This window comes from Rhinopithecus roxellana, chromosome 10 (assembly GCF_007565055.1).
Source record: "Rhinopithecus roxellana isolate Shanxi Qingling chromosome 10, ASM756505v1, whole genome shotgun sequence".
Classification (NCBI taxonomy): Eukaryota; Metazoa; Chordata; class Mammalia; order Primates; family Cercopithecidae; genus Rhinopithecus; species Rhinopithecus roxellana.
Genome location: NC_044558.1, coordinates 119,701,126 through 119,719,766, shown reverse-complemented (window position 1 = coordinate 119,719,766; position 18,641 = coordinate 119,701,126). Strand labels below are relative to the sequence as shown.

Genomic DNA, 18,641 nt, shown 5'->3' with positions numbered 1-18,641 from the left:
GGACAACAATATGTCTACAGCCCACACCAAAGCATGGCTTGTACTTTATGGCTGGCATTGCCCCAGCAGAGAATCAGCAGGCAGCTGAGAAACCTCTCATGGCCACTGGACTCTGACAACCATCTCTACTGCCCTCCCTTGCCCTTAACTGCCTATACCCCTTAATTTGGGCTTTTGATCTAGGAGCAATATCCTTTGGCTCCAAGTCAATTTCTGTTCTGTGGCTCTCTCGGTAGCTGGGGGAAAGGGTGATTCTGGCTGGCCCTGGACTCTTAACTGTTCTCAGAGTCCCCAGAAACATCTTTTTTTCTTCTTTCTTTCTTGTTTTTAAAAGCCTATAGACTCTTTCTGTTTCCTCGGCAGCTCTAAGCTCATCCTGCCCCCTCCCCTAGCTCAGTTCCACACCCCCACTCAGGACAGTGGTGCCTTAATGTCCACAGAACCCAGGTCAAGCCCGTGTCATGCCAGCAGGTGTCCCTTGTTCCTGGGACTTGGACCATCGAGGCCCTCTGGGCTTTGAGATAATTTGTCATATCCACTGATACACAAGCCAGGGAACTCAACCTAAAATAGTTACAGGTGGGACAGAAGAAACAAATGAAACTGAGCATCAAGATTTCCCCAACTGGCCGGGCGCGGGGGCTCACGCCTGTAATCCCAGCACTGTGGGAGGCCGAGACGGGCGGATCACGAGGTCAGGAGATCGAGACCATCCTGGCTAACACGGTGAAACCCCGTCTCTACTAAAAAAAATACAAAAAACTAGCCGGGCGAGGTGGCGGGTGCCTGTAGTCCCAGCTACTCGGGAGGCTGAGGCAGGAGAATGGCGTAAACTCGGGAGGCGGAGCTTGCAGTGAGCTGAGATCTGGCCACTGCACTCCAGCCTGGGCAACAGAGCGAGACTCCGTCTCAAAAAAAAAAAAGATTTCTCCAACTGACACACATAATGTGAGAGAAAGCATAGGAGAAAAGATCCGTAAAGGAAGAAGAAAAGGTCATGGAAAGAAAGAGGAAGTTTCTGTCCCAACTTTCCCTGATTACTTGAAATTCTGTGTGTCTGAAGTGAACCAAGAAAAGCTGCCAAGAAAGAAGTTGTGGAAGATAAGGACACAAAAGCAACATTTAGTTTTCAGTGCTTTGTAAAAGCCCAAAGACTATTGTATGCTCTTGACAACTGCATTACCATGTTTGATTCCAGTTTTTTTGAATTTGGATGTTTTGGGAGTTTTTACATGGCTAGATTCTTGGCATCTAGTGATAAAAGGAAAGGGACTCTGACAATGCAATTTCCAGTTACAAAATAGGTGTTAGTTCTTATTTAATTATACCAGCGCTTCTGCTCTATCAGCTATTGGCAAAGTTTTCTGTGCATTGTCCTAATGCTTTGTGATACAATTCTTTTATGATATAACACGTCACTTAAATTTATATTTTCTGCCTTTTCTTCCCACACTAATTTGAACCACACAAAAAATTGATACGAAAGATGAGAAACTTCATGCAGGACAAATAGGGATATTCTATTGGGGCAATTATCAATTAAAGTTAACATTTTATATAACAATACAGGATATGACAAAATCAACTCAAGATGCAGTATATTGGGATCGCATTATAACTAACCAAGTCCAGACCTAAATTTTACACCAATTGTAAATCACGGTGAGAAAAATAAAACTCATGCCTGAGCCAGAGTTTGCTTTCCTTGCATTTGGCAACAAACTGTTACTAACTTTGCACAAGATAGGCCACAGGGGAGAAAATACTACATTTCTTTGAAACAATCCCTGATTATAAAGGGTAGCTAATTCTCATTTAGTAATCAGCTGGATTTTTAAATAATAATACCACCTTTAATGAAAATTGATGCATCTAGCCTCAACAGAAACTATGTCTAAATGACATTCCTGGAACTTAGAATACACTTTTTTTTTTTTTTTTTTTTTTTTGGTTTTTTTTTTTAGTAGAAATGAGGTTTTGCCAAGTTGGCCAGGCTGGTCTTAACTCCTGACCTCAGGTGATCCACCCACCTCGGCCTCCCAAAGTGCTAGGATTATGAATTTTTTTTGAAGTCTACTATTTATTTATGCCAGTTAGTTGGTTAGTTTATATGCATTGCCTTGTTTAAGCTTTTTAGAAGACTTATTAACTAAAGTCCATAGTTGACATTAGGGTTCCCTTCTCTGTGTACAACACAAAGAAGGGTTTTGTCAAATACACAATGTCATATGTCCATCATTACAGTATGTTCTCTAGTATCATTCTATGACTGATATAGTAATATAGTATTCTAGACACTATAGAACAGTTTCACTGCCCTAAAAGTCCCCTATGCTTCATCAACTCATCCCTTACTCCCTTCCCTGAATGCTTGGCAATCACTGATGCTTTTTACTCTTGCTATAGTTTTGCCTTTTCCAGATGTCACACAGTATACCGCCTTTTGGACTGGCTTATTTCACTGATACATAGATGTCATATAGTTTTGCCTTTTCCGGATGTCATACAGTATACTGCCTTTTGGACTGGCTTCTTTCACTTATCAATATGTATTTAATGTTCCTCCATGTCTTTTCATGGCTTGATAGCTCATTTCTTTTATCACTGAATAAAAGATACAGATGGACGTACCACAATTTATCCACTTAGTTACTGAAGGGCATCTTGGTTGCTTCCCAGTTTTGGCAATTATGAATAAAACTGCTACAAACATTCGTGTGCGCAGGTTTTTATGTGGACATAAGTTTTCAATTCCTTTGGGTAAATACCAAGGAGATGGATTGCTGGATCATATGGTAAGAGTATGTTTAGTTGTATAAGAAACTGCCAAACTGTCTCCCAAAGTGGCTGTACCATTTTGCCTTCTCATTGCTTCATCTTTTAGCAGCATTTCAATGTATGTATTTTACCACCTGTTACTCGGATGAACAAACTGAGATTTCAAGAGATTAAATAACTTGCCCAAAGTCTCAAAGCAGAGTGAGGACTAATGCTGGGATTCAAATTTGGGTGGATCTGGCTTTAAAGCTAGTGATCGTCCTGCTACACTACACTGCATCACCAAGCAAACCCAGCACTGAGCCAGGCCAGAGTCCTTCAGTGGCACCAGTATAGGTGGCCAGCCTCTGCTCAATGTATTAAAGTCCCCATCCTGACTCTAAAGCCAAGCATCAGGAAAATGTCCTATCACACAGCCTTGAAACTTTACTTCTTCCCCTGAACCAGAGAGTCACTCTTCCTTTCCTTCTCTGCCCCAGTTCAAGCTGTAAGGCACTGTAAATCTGGCACAGAGCAAGCACTAGAAGTAGTCATGTCTCAGTGCAGCTCTAGCTGTAGGCAAAGACAGCCTGCTCTTATTAAACTTTGCATTATCATGCCATGAAACCACCCTCAGTAATGCGAACACTAACCCAAAGCCCCAGCATGAGGTTTCAGAATTCAGGGCTTCTTTAAAAAGCTAGACCACCAGCAGCGGGCTGTTCCAGGAGGGGGGCTAAGGGAAAAAGTCACTGACATCGCCTTAAGCCAGAAACAACTAAAGATAACTTATCACAGGCTCATACCTATAAACTAAGAGACTTAGTCGCTTGAAAATGCTTCTAGATTTTTAGCTCAAGACAAGGGAGTTTTGCATTGCATTTTCCAGGTGTGATCTGAATATTTCTCATTCTCAGTCTGGCATAAATCCAAATACACTTGTACCTCAGTTAACTGATTGTCACAATATACAGCATACGTTGAAAGACAGGCAGTGATAGTGCTGGGAGGGAAGGCCAGCTTGAGCCTACTGTTGGGGCTGGGTTTGAGGCTTAGCTCTAGCAATGACTTAGTAGGGCTTTGAGGCAAGACATGGAGCCCATTTCACAATCTGGAGGCTGGGAGTAAAATTTACTGTCATAATACACACATCAGCCATACTGTATTCTGCAAAGGGCCTAGTGAAATTCCCTATTCTTTTTTTTTTTTTAGACTGAGTTTCACTCTTGTTGCCCAGGCTGGAGTACAATGGCGCAATCTTGGCTCACCACAACCTCTGCTCCCGTTTTCAAGGGATTCTCCTGCCTCAGCCTCCTGAGTAGCCGAGATTACAGGCATGCACCACCATGCCTGGCTAATTTTTTTGTATTTTTAGTAGAGACCGGGTTTCTCCATGTTGGTCAGGCTGGTCTCGAACTCCCGACCTCAGGTGATCCGCCCGCCTCGGCCTCCCAAAGTGTTGGGATTACAGGCATGAGCCACCGCATCCAGCCAATATTCCCTATTCTTAAGTCACATCGGTTCTTTTTCTTCCTCTCTTCTCTCGTCAGCAATTCCAGCTACATCAGTCACACCAGCTTTCAAACAGGGCACAGAATGTCCTACTTCAAGAGAAAGTACAATTTGGTACAGCCTTGAGACATAGCTTAAGAAGAGGAGTAAGGCTTGTTTTCAGGGTTAATATGGTCTGGTTAATTTAGAGAGTGTACTTAACACAGCAATTTTGACAAGCCTAGAAGCACAGCCCTTGCTGATGGTAAATTCTTTAAAAGGTTTGTACAACTTTTCAGTTGTTGAGTGAAAAGGTTATATAAGACTAATTCTTCAGCTGCCACTTGTAGAAGTGGTTAGATTTCTATCAAGGAGAACACAAGTTGAGGGGAAGGGATGAGACTGTTGAATACGAAAAGAGGCTAAATTCGTGGAACAATTATGCTAGAATTCGTGGAACTATTATGCCTATGTCTTTATCCACCAAGGGAGAGCTATGGATTTAGTTCACATTTTCATATATGTAGAAAAGGGAAACAAGAATAATGTGTAAACCAGCTATGCCAAGATGCCCATTCATTCTGTGTTCAATCAATTATAAAGAAAAGCCCTTACTGTGACTATGAGGCAGTAAAGAGGGCAAGGCCATACTGGCACACTGGACCTTGGCGTCTAGGAAGCACAACCACTCAGGCACTGGGGAGGCATGGGCTTGGCATTCAAGACTCTATGTCATTATCGCATGACAGAAGGAAGGGATTTTGTGATCTAATGTGATCAGTCACTGCCATCCACTTCACATGAAAGAAAATGGAGACCAATGGATTTAAATGGTTTGCCCAAGGTCACACAGCTAATTTATGCCAAAGATGGGGCCAGAACCCCATATCTCTACCCCCAATCCAGGATTTCTTCCAGAACACCCATGTTCCTCAAAATGAGGCAGAACTACTCTCGGAGTACAAGTATATGCACAGCAAAAGAATAAACCTGGTGTATTTTCCTGGAGAGTCCATTTAAATGATAAACATTTTATATTAAAACACATATGAATATATTATGAATAGAAATCAAAATTCGGGCTGGGCACAGTGGCTCACACCTGTAATTCCAGCAATTTGGGAGAGCAAGGCAGGTGGATCACCTGAGGTCAGGAGTTTGAGACCAGCCTGGTCAACATGGTGAAACCCCGTCTCCACTAAAAATACAAAATTAGCTGGGCGTGGTGGTGCGTGTCCGTAATCCCAGCTACTCAGAAGGCTGAGACAGGGGTATCACTTGAACCTGGGAGAAGGAGGCTGAAGTGAGCCAAGATGGCACCATTGCACTCCAGCCTGAGCAACAAGAGTGAAACTCTGTCTCAAAAAAAAGAAAAAAAGAAGTCAAATTTCACAAAAATGTTTATAATAAAAAGAAGGCTTCACAAAGATTCTATGCTTGAGATGAGCCACTATGGTCTACTTTCTCCGACCTCCTAGGAACATGGTCAGTCTGAGGAAGGCAGGGGATCTTCAGAGGTGACTTGGGCAAGCAATGCAGTACTCAGTGCACGCAGCCACTCAATAGCACTGGCTCACTCAGAGGTGACTGGGGACTGAAATGTATCAACTGAAGCCACAAAGAGCTGGACTGACAAGATACATTGCAGAGCACTCCAAAATACTGTGACCTGACAATGTCTGCTAGTCTCATTGGCTTCCTTGAGAAACCAGGTGGGCACAGTGCTACAGTAAAGGGGAGCTGGATGTTCTTCTCATGGGATAATAAAATGAGAACTGATATAGTGTTGCTATGTCTCTACCCAAATCTCACCTTGAGTTGTAATAATCCCCACGTGTCAAGGGTGGGGCCAGGTGGAGATCACTGCATCATGGGGGCAGTTTCCCCCATACTGTTCTCATGGTAGTGAATAAGTCTCGCGAGATCTGATGGTTTTATAAATGGGAGTTCTCCTGCATAGGCTCTCCTTGCCTGCCAGCATTTAAAACATGACTTTGTTCCTCATTCGCCTTCTGCCATGGTTGTGAGGCCTCGCCAGCCATGTGGAACTATGAGTCATTTAAACCTCTCCTTTATAAATTAGCCGGTCTCAGGTATGTCTTTATTAGCAGCATGAGAACAGGTTGTGTGAGGGAGAACTACAGCAAAAGCCTGAGCTTTCCCCTCACACACCTCCTTCTATACAGCTCACTCCTCCACCTCATTCAAGTCTTCACTCCCAGGACACCCACTGAATGGGGCACTCCCTACCCACCCTAATGAAAATCACACACTACCCCCAGGCTACCTCTCTTCCTTAGCCTGCTCTATACCTTTTGTGTGTGTGTGTGTGTGTGTGTGTGTAACACTTACCATCTTCTAACATACCAGGTAATTTATTTACTTACAATGCTTATTATCTGTCAGCCCCCCTTCTCACCCAGTTAGAATGTAAGCTCCCCTGACCTGTTTTCCAATGTAATCCAAGTACCTAAACAGTGCTTACCACATAGCAGGCACCCAATAAATACTTGCCGACTGATGGACGTACTCGCTGGTTTTTATGCGGATGGCTTTAGGTCTCAGCTTAGCTGCTACTTCCTCTGAGAAGCCACTTCTGACCAGCCAAGCTGGAGGGGCCATTCCGGTCATGTCACTCAGGTGATCTGCATCATAGCATTTATCTCTACCTCTCATAGAGTCTCAGAGATTTGCTTATTTTCTCTGTCTCTCCACCTCCTTGACCCCCAACTTCACAAATGTGGAACTTTGTCTTGATTACCAGGGTGTCTCTGGTACCTAGGACAGTGCCTGGCACACGGTAGATAATAAATGTCTTTGGTCATCAGCTGGAGGGCTGGCTGCCTGGTTCTTGATCCAGCAGCTTGAAGGAATTAAGGCGGCTGAGGTATGAGTAATCTGAGCTTGCTACTTTGGGGGAAGCTCCTCCACCTCTTCTGTTGGAGGTAACTGCCTGCACCCAGAATGAGCCTCGGTGTACCCTCCACATACCTGACATGGGTAGCCTTCATATTCTCTCGTTCAGTCTGCCTTGTCCATCCCTCTGTGCTCCTATGAAAAGGTATTTATTGAGTCCATGATCTATTCCAGCAGTCTTCAAACGGACTTCCCAAAGGTACTAGAGCAGGGGTAGTTTCATAAAAATGGGTTTCTACATCCTCAATTTCCATATGTACTAATTTCTGAAACTGCCTGAGAGCCTTTGGGCATCAACAATATTCTTTCTCCCACTCTACAAAAGAAAGTCACACCACTCATATCTCAAATTGTAATATGGTGTGCTGCCCTAAATGATTCCAAATACTGGTTGGGGGAAGCCTTGGCGCCTTCTTTCTCTCCCTGTCCTGCAAACAAGTCTGTAAGAGTAGGATTGGCCAGTCCTGGGTAGTTCTGAGTTTAGAACAAAGTAGTACACATAAGTGATGTGGATGATGTGGATTATCTTTAAATAACCGCAGTGTTTTCTGAAATCATCAGATCTTTTAAGATGTGCTGGATAAAGTCTACATATAAGCTTTTTATTGATTTCCTTCTGATTTAACATGTCATTCAATAAGGTCATTAAAACCTAGTTTATCAAATCATGTCACAAAATATTTATTCCACACACAATCAATCTTTACCTTATGAAATACGTAATGTCTTCTACTCATTTTTAAAATGAAGGAAAGGTTTAGATGTCAAATTTAAAAAGTGAGATGGTACATAGTTTTTAAAACATTCTCTCAATGGTATACAGCAAAAACAGCTTGAAGACCACTGATGTGCAGATGAGAAGCTTAAGTGGGTAGAGAACACTTTGTTAGTGTTCAAGCCACCAGAAGAACAAAGACTGACCACGTGCTCAGACCCCCTTTTTTTTTTTTTTTTTTTTTGAGACAGACTCTCACTCTGTTGCCCAGGCCAGAGTACAGTGGCACGATCTTGGCTCACCGTAACCTCTGCCTCTTGGGTTCAAGTGATTCTCCTGCCTCAGCCTCCTGAGCAGCTGGAAGTACAGGCATGCACCACCACGCCCAGCTAATTTTTTGTATTTTCAGTAGAGACAGGTTTCACTATATTGGACAGGCTGGTCTTGAACTCCTGACCTTGTGATCCACCCACCTCAGCCTCCCAAAGTGCTGGGATTACAGGTGTGACCCATTGCACCCGGCCACTTCTCTTGTTTTTTAAAAAGGCCAACTACACCTGGCTGATGGCAACTGACATTTTTAGCCACTGAAAGAAAGCAGGTGTACCTGTTAAATTTCCCGTGGCAAAGAAACATATTAAATACCTAATCTGCTCATTACCAGCCTGCTGCCACTGCCAACGTCTAAAGACATAGCAACTCACACACATATTGTTCTTCTTTCCTTCAACAGGCCTGAGAAATTACAGCCCCCTTCAGGGACTTGCTGTACTTTGCCCAGCCAAGCATCTCTGGGTAATTTCAGAAGGAAATGAGCTCTATGCTGCATTATGATAATCCATGCCCTCCTTCTTTCCCTCTGACAGACATGTCATCACCAAGGCATTTGCTACACATTGTTCCATGGGCAACAAGCAGGCTGCTGTGTGGGGTACAAGGTCTGGGCACTAAGCAGTGGGATACGGTTTTAATGTCCTAATTTCACGTAACAAATGTGAATTTCCAGCAGTCTTGCTAATACATATTTCTCCAGGCAACTTGTTGGGGAAGGAGAAGGAGGGTTTCCTAGTTAGCTGTTTATTTTTATTTTTATTTATTTATTTATATACACAAAATACTGTGTTCTTTTTCACTGAACAGCTCGATGTACTGGGTAGGGGAAAAGGGCAGTTGAGCTAACAGGCTCTGAGGACTGGCTCAAAAAACTAAAGAAAAAGAAAAATTGAGTATACAGTAATGTCAAATCTTTTATATAAATTTATTAAAATAATTCATTCAAATTTCTAAAATAAAAATGAATTAGACTGTATATACCCTTTCAAAGTAATTTCTATACTTCTAATGATTTTCCATTTATTCTTACTTTAGAGTTGTATCACATATATATTAAGAAAAAAAGACTCAGAAATATATATTTTCTCAGTGTAAGGCTGAAATTTGTATTACAGGATTTCCACGTAGAGTAAGAGAGAGAAACTTCAATGGGTATGTAGAAAGGCAACATGATTTGGTCTTCAGAATTGCTTTATAACCACAGCAAGGAAATAACTGTGGCTTTAAGAATATTCAGTACACAAAGATAAGTGATGCCTAACTCTGAAATGACTTACTGAACTCATCACAGTCATTAAAACAAAAGAAACTCTAATGGATTCTGAGAAATCTTGAAAGCAGTAGCTATTATACTCGGCTTACTCATCATCCTTAACTACCATTTATAACTTCTCACCACCTTTGTATAGCAGGTATTATTAATCATCTGTCAGAGTTCTGCGAAGTTAAGGATCAGGGAGGGTAATGCAAGGTCAGACACTGAGTCCATGGGCAAACTGGGATGAGGTCTGAATCGAGGAGTCTTTCATTCAATGTTGGATTCTGAATTAAGTGTTTACATCCTTTCCTCCTCCCTCTCACCCCTACCCACTGCCTGGCCATGAGGTTTTATTTTCCAACTGTTTTGCTTGGTGTAAATTGGAAGGACTCTAATGGAGAGATGAAACAGCAACATTTCAGCAGTAGAGGAGGGGTGGTGATTTAGAAGGAAACAAAATCCTAATGGTGTCACTAGTCAAGGGCCTGACCACAGTGTTCAGCAGCTCATTCTGATGAGTATACCATGACTCCAGCACATACCCTGGGCTACATTTCATTGTTCTCCTGAGACTTGGGGACTTCTTTAGTTCCATCCAAATCTCTCATAGTCTGGGTATGTCAGCACTTACCAGAGCATCTGGATGAAAACTGAAAATTTCCCTTCAGATGTAGCTGGATATATGTAATTACGCAATTCCAAAATGCAGATATTTGAAATCATACATGTGACTGACTAAATCTGTACATTTTCCCTTCAATGTCAGGCATCACTGCAATAGCCTGGATATATTTAAGCTACCAAGGAACATCCTCATTGGCATCACTCTTGCCAAAATGCATTAAACACCCAAGTTTCCAGATAAGGAGGATAGGCATTAAGAACCTACAAATGTGCCTACTCTACAGCTACATGTATTTTTTTTTTCATTTAAATGTTTTGTATGGGATGGTATATTAGTTTTCTACTGCTGCCATGACAAATGGCCACAAATGTTAATGACTTCAAACAGTACAAATTTACTATTTTAACAGCTCTGAGGGTCAGAAGCCTGACCTGGGTCTCAATGAGTTAAAAATCAAGGTATCTGTATGGCTGTGCTCCCTTTTGGAGGCTCTAATGGGATTGCATTGCCTTGTTTATTCCAGCTTCTAGAGACTGTATTCCTTGGCTCCAAGGCCTTGCTGCCATCTTCAAAGACAGCAACAGTGGGTCAAATCCTCACGTTGCATCTGTCTGATCCACTCTTTTCCAATTTTTTTCTTGTGATTAGGTTGGGCCCATCTAGATAATCCAGAATAATCTCCCAATCTCAAGATCAGTACCCTTAATCACACCTGCAAAGTCCCCTTTGCCATGGAAGGTAACATATTTGCAGGTTCTAAGGACTCAGGCATGAACATCTTGGTGGGAGGGACATTAGTCTGCCTACCACAGATGAGTTTCTGTTTTGGTTTCTTTTCCATTTCAGCTGGAAGTAACTTGAGACTTCTGCTTCTCAGAACGCCAGGAGAGACAGATCTCCCGAGTTAAGACTCGCTAACAGTTTACTGGCAAGGCAGGGCACTGACAGTTTTTTTTTTTTTTTTTTTAAGACGCTTAATGCCAAATGGTGGACGTGGAATGGCTTTAAAAGAGAAACTGTATTTAAGATGGCCTCAACGACAGTGGATTTTTTTTTTTCTTGCTCACAAACAATACTTGGCAGGTGAATAGGATAGAGGAGTGGGCCTTTTTCTTGCCATCGTTCAGGAACCCAGCTTAATAGAGGCTCTGTCAACTTCCAAATCTCTCCCAGGAGCTGCCTCCCCTCCAGCCAGCCTGGAGGGAAAAGGAGGATGAAGGAGAAAGAGTATATGGGAGGTTTTCATGGGCCAGGCCTGGAAGTGGTACACATTTCTCTACTTATATTCCATTGACTAGACCTCAGTTTCCCTTAATTGCAAGGCAGACTGGGAAATGTAGTCTGGCTGTATATCAGAAAGAAGAGGAAATACATGGTGGGAAACAGCTGAGAGTATACCAAGAAATCATCCTGATCTACTCTAGTCTCCTCCCAGAAGTTAGTGTTCTGTCAACTTCCAGAGGTCACCAATCTCAAACAATTACTATTGACAGCTCTGAAGCATGCATTTTACCTCTGAAATAAAACTGGCATTGGGGTCAAAATGGTATTGTTTCAGAGGTATAGCTCTCCTCTCCCTTCCTTGCTCTCAAGCTGACATTAAGGGGAGTTCCTGCCTACTTGCACACATGCTATCTCCATTACTCCAGATACCTGGTTCTAGTCTGTTTTCACACTGATATGATGATGGCTGACATGAGATCAAGCTCAGAGAGCACTGATTTAAAATAGAGCCTAATACATAATTATAAAGTCAAAAAACAATAGATGTGGGAATGGACGTGGTGAAAAGGAAACACTTTTACCCTGCTGGTGGGAATGTAAATTAGTATAACCACTATGGAAAACCATATAGACATTCCTTAAAGAACTAAAAGTAGAAGTACCATTCAATCCAGTAATCCCACTACTGGCTTTCTACCCAAAGGAAAATAAGTCATATGAAAAAGACACGTGCACACGCATGTCTATAGCAGCACAATTCACAACTGCAAAGATATGGAACCAGCCTAAGTGCCCACCAACCAATGAGTAAATAAAGAAAACGTGGTGTATATATGCCATGGAATACCACTCAGCCATGAAAATGAATGAAATAATGTCTTTTGCAGCAACCTGGATGGAGCTGGAGGCCATTATTCTAAGTGAAGTAACTCAGGAATGGAAAACCAAATATTCTATGTTCTCACTTATAAGCGGGAGCTAAGCTATGAGGATGCATAAGAATGATGTAACGGACTTTGGGGACTTGTTGTGCAGGATGGGAGAGGGTGAGGTATAAAAGACAACATATTGGATACAGTGTACCCTGCTCAAGTGACGGGTGCACTAAAATCTCAGAAATCACCACTAAAGAACTTATCCATGTAACCAAAAACCACCCGTATCCCCAAAATTATTTAAATAAAAAATTTTTAAAGGCCAGGCACTGTGGCTCATTTCTGTAATCCCAGCACTTTGGGAGGCTGAGGCAGGCAGATCACCTGAGGTCGGGAGTTCAAGACCAGCCTGGCCAACATAGTGAAACTCCATTTCTACTAAAAATACAAAAATTAGCCAGGCATGGTGGCAGGTGCTTGTAATCCCTGCTACTCAGGAGCCTGAGGCAGGAGAATCACTTGAACCCAGGAGATGGAGGTTGCAGTGAGGCGAGATCATACCACTGTACTCCAGTCTGGGCAACAGAGTGAGACTGAGTCTCAAAAAAATAAATAAAAATAAAATAAAATAGGGCCTAAGAACTACATCTAAGGGCAATCAAATAGTTAAGGAGGGACAGTTCTTCAGAGATCAATACCAGCTAATAAATGCAGAAAAATGTAGGAATTAGGAAACCACCATTTTGCTTCCACTTCATGAAGTATTGGAACTTGGCAGTTATCAATAAACATTAAACCATTGTGTGAAAGGTTGATAAGGAACTTTATAATGGAAAGATCAAGGTGAAAATGTCAAAACCTCCCATCCATCTATGATCATTACACATGGGACTGACAGGCTTTATGTCCCTCCTGATGTGGTATGGTTGAAAGTCTACAGCACCACCAATAAAAGGTATTCCTGCCTGAAATATTTAACCTGAATCTAATCGAGCCTCTAGATTCAATGACTAGCTTACAGGAAATATAGCAAACAGAAAAGCATATTAACCACCACCACAAGGATAAAATCACCCCAATCCAGAATAAATGATTCAGCCACTTTAATAGTGTATGTGATGGTTAATTTTATGTGTCAACTTTAGTGGGCTTAAGGGGTGCCCAGATAGCTGGCAAAACATTATTTTTGGATGTGTCTGTGAGGGTATTTTCATAAGAGAGTAGCATTTGAATCAACAGATTGAATAAAGATCACCCTCACTGTAATAGTCCATTCTCACATTGCTATAAAGATACTACCTGAGACTGGGTAAGTTATGAAGAAAAGAGGTTTAATTAACTCACAGTATGCATAGCTCAGGAAACTTACAATCATGGCAGAAGGCAAAGGGGAAGCAAGGGGCACATCTTCCATAGTGGCTAGAGAGAGGGAGAGAGAGCAGGAGTAAGTGCCATACTTTTAAACCATCAGCTCCTCATGAGAACTCACTCATTATCACAAGAACAACATAGGGGCAACTGTCCCCATGATCCAGTCATCTCCCTCCAGGTCCCTCCCTAACACATGGGGATTACAATTTGAGATGAGATTTGGATAGAGACACAGAATTAAGCCATATCACTTGCCAATGTAGGTGGGTACCATCCAGTCTGTAGAGGGCCCAAATAGAACAAAAAAGTGAGGAAGGAGGCCGGGCGTGGTGGCTCAAGCCTGTAATCCCAGCACTTTGGGAGGCCGAGACGGGCGGATCACGAGGTCAGGAGATCGAGACCATCCTGGCTAACACGGTGAAACCCCGTCTCTACTAAAAATACAAAAAAAAAAAAAAAACTAGCCGGGCGAGGTGGCGGGCGCCTGTAGTCCCAGCTACTCAGGAGGCTGAGGCAGGAGAATGGCGGGAACCCGGGAGGCGGAGCTTGCAGTGAGCTGAGATCTGGCCACTGCACTCCAGCCCGGGTGACAGAGCGAGACTCCGTCTCAAAAAAAAAAAAAAAAAAAAAGTGAGGAGGGGTGAATTTTCTCTCTTCTTGAGCTAGAATATCCATCCTCTCCTGCACTTGGGCAACAGCACTCTTCTTGGACATTCCAACCCTGACTAGGACTTATACCATATCCACCCTATACACCCCTAGCCCCGACCCCAACACACACATACTGAATTACACCACCAGCTTTCCTCGTTCTCCAGTTTGTACACAACTTCTCAGCCTCCAAAATTATGTGAGCCAATACCTATAATAAATCTCATATCTATATTTATCTGCCTATCTGTTACGCTCTCTGTGTCAATCTATCTATTAATATTATGTCATCTATCTACTATCAATTCTCTTCCTCTGGAGAACACTAATACAGTGCATCCCAAATGTTAAGTTAATGAAAAAGTAAGTCATCATGGTATACTTACCACATTTTCCACTAACGAATTATAAGCTGGCATATTCAGAGATGAGATCCATGCACTATATCTGCTTACAAAGTAAATAACATGGCACTGGCTACTTTGATATAGTTTGTTTTGATGCAAATAATTGTATAGCTGCAATTATTACTCTATCAGTCTTATACCCCTCATTGACAGCAATGAGACTCCGATTTGCTCTGTTCTGATTTACAGCTTTAAACTACCTGGGTATTTTTTCAGCAATCCAGAATAAAAGTCATTATTTCATATCTTTATTTTGTTCTCATGATTTCAAGTCAACGATTCAGTTTGTTAAACAACTTAGGGTGGTAAAGATGTATCTGGAAAATGTCTTTCAATGGAACATTTCCACTGCAAAAGAAAGTGGCAGACTGGTCCTGCTCACAGTTACATGCTATGATCTTTTTATTGAAAGCTGTACCTGAGAGTGCGTCCCACTACCTGGGAATAGAAGCGGGGGATAACAGGGTACTCCCTATGCAGAAAGGGTGAGGAATACTTTAGGAAACTCCTGGTGCATTTCTATTCACATGTATGTGTGTGCTGGGTTACAATGTAAAATGTATTTTAAATTGTCTGAATGTGGCCACTGTAGGTGACTGACATTTGCATGCATCACAGTCACAGACATAACCTCAGAAAGTAAAATCAAGAGGCAGGACTCCATTCGAAGATGATCCGGAATAAGGTTACATTCGTTGTTTTAGTTAATCATTTACATAAAAATACCTAGTTCTCATAGAATTTTTGGATTCCTTGGGCCCTCAAATCCCAATCTGAGAAAGAATAGCTAGTTCAAGTCCCTTATATTAATACAAGGAAACCAAAGGCATCTGGGTAGAAATGCATGTCCTTTCTCCCTTCCCCCTCTTCCCTCCCTTCCCCGACTCCTAATTCTGTTCCTGGGAGTCCCTCCTTCTTCCACACAGGTGTAAGAGAGCCCAGGGCTCCTAAAGTGGCAAGAGAGCCAGGCTACAGAGCATGGAATGGCATGGGAGGGCTGGTTGTTGGCACGGCTGGTTATCCCTGGGCCTCAGAGAGAAACTCATCAGCACTTCTTGGCCTGCTTTCCTCGGACTCACCTGTGCTCACTATCAGAGTGCTAAGTAGAGGCACATCTAGAGGGGAAGTGTTTGCCAAAGGAGCTAGCCATGTGGTTTGGTTTGGCTCTTTAGTAACAGTACAGTAATGGTAACAGTTGTGGCTTGGCAGTTCCAGGTGTTCAGGAGCTGAGGTCTCTCAGTCTCTTCCAACCTTGGAGAGGAAGAATAACGGTCAGGAGCCCGGTCTCTGGAGCCTATTTGAGTTCAGATCTAACTGCCACCTACTAGCTGTGACTTTGATTAAGTCACTTGACCTCTCTGTGTTTCTGAGAGGTCAAGATTAAAATGGAAGGGAGGGAGGAGCTGATAATTGCTATCTCACAGGCTTGTTATAAGGATTGAGTGAAGTGTAACATATGTAAAGTTCTTACAAGACTGACTGATAGAGGTGCAATTATGACTCAATCACTCTTATTTCTGTCTATACCCCTTCACCTTACCCTTCATTCCAGAAAAAAAACACAAAAACCGAAAAATACTACTGCTTCTACTGTACCTAGGGCAGTGTCCCCAAGAACACTCATTCAGTAAACATTTGTGGGGATTCACAAAATACAGACAAAACACAATTTCCTGCCTTCAAGAAAGGTATACTTTCCTGGGAAACAAAGAAAAAGTCATCCCACCAATCACATCATGTTCCAAGGGTTAAAACAGAGAAAGCTATAGGATCAGGGAGGAGCAGCGGGATTTTACCAGAAGGAATCTCAGGTGAAGCTGAAGGAGGAAAATGAAGCTTCAACTGAGGCTTAAATGACTGTGGAAAGAGAGTGTTTCCAATCTTAAGCAAAACCTTATTGGTTCTCTTAATAAATCACCCAAAGCCTGAGTGACGCGACTAAAATGGAAAAACAGAAACAGCTGGTTCAATAGGGTGCTGGGACTGTGGGCTGGATCCTGGAAGCCCCCTAAAGGCAGGAACTGCCTCTTATTGCCCTTTCTATGCCATACCTGCCTGCCAGACACTGAAGGCACATTTGGCTGAATGTGTCCTTTTGTCTTTATTTTTAATATTGCTATTGATACATACTTATGCATTGTTATAATGTTCTTTGTGCAATAAAACAATTTTGTAATAGAATTAAAGATATATAAACATACCAAGCACACATAAAATACAGTACCAGCAGTTGAGTTACCTATTGCAGTGGTTTTAAAATTCTTTTGGTGGTGGGGCGCGTTTGCTCACGCCTGTAATCCCAGCACTTTGGGAGGCCGAGATGGGCGGATCACAAGGTCAGGAGACGGAGACCATCCTGGCTAACACAGCGAAGAAACCCCGTCTCTACTAAAAATACAAAAAGTTAGCCGGGCGTGGTGGCAGGCGCCTGTGGTCCCAGCTACTCAGGAGGCTGAGGCAGGAGAATGGCGTGAACCCGGGAGGCAGAGCTTGCAGTGAGCCGAGATTGCGCCACTGCACTCCAGCCTGGGTGAGAGCAAGACTCCGTCTCAAAAAAAAAAAAAAAAAAAAAGTTCTTTTGACAAAGTTATGCCAGGTACCACCAAGATGTGGCCCAGACATTATGTGGGATTCTTATTGCCCTTCAAGATGTAGGAAAAAATTGGCTCAAGCTGCCACCAACTCTATAGCTTCTGGAAACCCAAAGCCCTTCTTAATATTTTGGTGACAGATGTTCTCAGGGACTTTTTCATTCCCGGGCTCCCTTTTCCATGACTGTTGTCTCTATACTGACCTGCACTGACTGTGATGTGAATGTACACATCTCCAAGTTCACTCCCTGTAATCCACCCCACACTACATGCTATACTTCACAGAAAAGTCTGGAGACCACGAGGAACAGGTGCATCAAGACCTCCGCACAATTTTCTGCCATTTAGTTGATGCCTGCCCTTCTTCCACCCTCCCCTCTCTTTCTTTCTCTCATGTGTCCCCGTCAGTCTCTAAACAACCACTAAATTGCTTGCCCTTGGCTCACACAAGCAGCTCTGCCAATACCCGGGCCTTTGGGGTTTCCTTTTCTTCCTCAAGCACTCATCAAAGTGTTTTCCCCCAAGATTATTTTCTTCATAAAGCAAATTCTGATGCCAGATGTTCCTGTGATAGCATTTTCATTTTCCCCACCTCCTAATATTTGTAAGGAAGTGGAGGGGTTGGCCCCAGTGGAGGCAGCAGCTGCAACAAACAGATGCAACAGTGGCCAGTGAAAGCAGCAGAGGTGGTACCAGGATGTGCCACGTGATCTCCAGCCTAAGATGCACATGAGCATGTGAGACACTGCCAAGGGCAGAAGAGAGGTTTGCAAAGGGTGAGAGCTCCAATAGATAGCACAGGGTCATCAGAACCAGCAAAATGGAAATGATTAATGTCAAAGAGACTCATTAACCCTAGGGTCTTAGAAAATAGGGGCTTCAGGTAAAAACTCATAAGAAAAATTATAATCTTGACAAGAAAAAGTCTAGCCCCATAGAAATGTTTTCATTGATCTAAAAGTAAATACTTCATACTAATAAAGAATACGTATTATCCAGATGGCTTTTTTTTTTTTTTTTTTTTTTTTTTTTTTGAGACAGTGTTTCGCTCTTATCACCCTGCTGGAGTGCAGTGGCGTGATCTCGGCTCACTGCACAATCTGCCTCCTGGGTTCAAGTGATTCTCCTGCCTCAGCCTCTCAAGTAGCTAGGATTATAGGTGCCCGCCACCACGCCCCACTAATTTTTGTATTTTGAGTAGAGATAGGGTTTCACCATGTTGGCCAGGCTGGTCTCGAACTCCTGACCTCAGGTGATCCACCCGCCTTGGCCTCTCAAAGTGCTGGGATTACAGGTGTGAGCCATCATGCCCAGCCCAGATGACTTTTATATGGTAATTCATAAAGAATGATCCTGACAAAAGAACAGATTTGTATTTATACCATGCAAAGGAATGTTAATTACAAAACTGTTGGCTATGGCAGAAA

The 18,641-nt window shown here is 42.7% G+C and overlaps 1 protein-coding gene across 11 annotated transcripts in view; it reads right to left on the bottom strand.

The window, feature by feature from the left end:
• The window catches only part of CRADD (CASP2 and RIPK1 domain containing adaptor with death domain), a 251,333-nt gene that overhangs the window by 110,217 nt on the left and 122,475 nt on the right, over positions 1-18,641 (bottom strand). For 2 of the 11 annotated variants that reach the window (XM_030939092.1, XM_030939090.1), the window contains exon 3: positions 13,564-13,613. The exons of the other annotated variants lie outside the window; for them this stretch is intronic. In XM_030939092.1, coding sequence (XP_030794952.1) covers positions 13,564-13,613 — 50 coding nt within the window. The remainder of the gene's footprint in view (positions 1-13,563; positions 13,614-18,641) is intronic. 11 annotated transcript variants of the gene reach the window in all.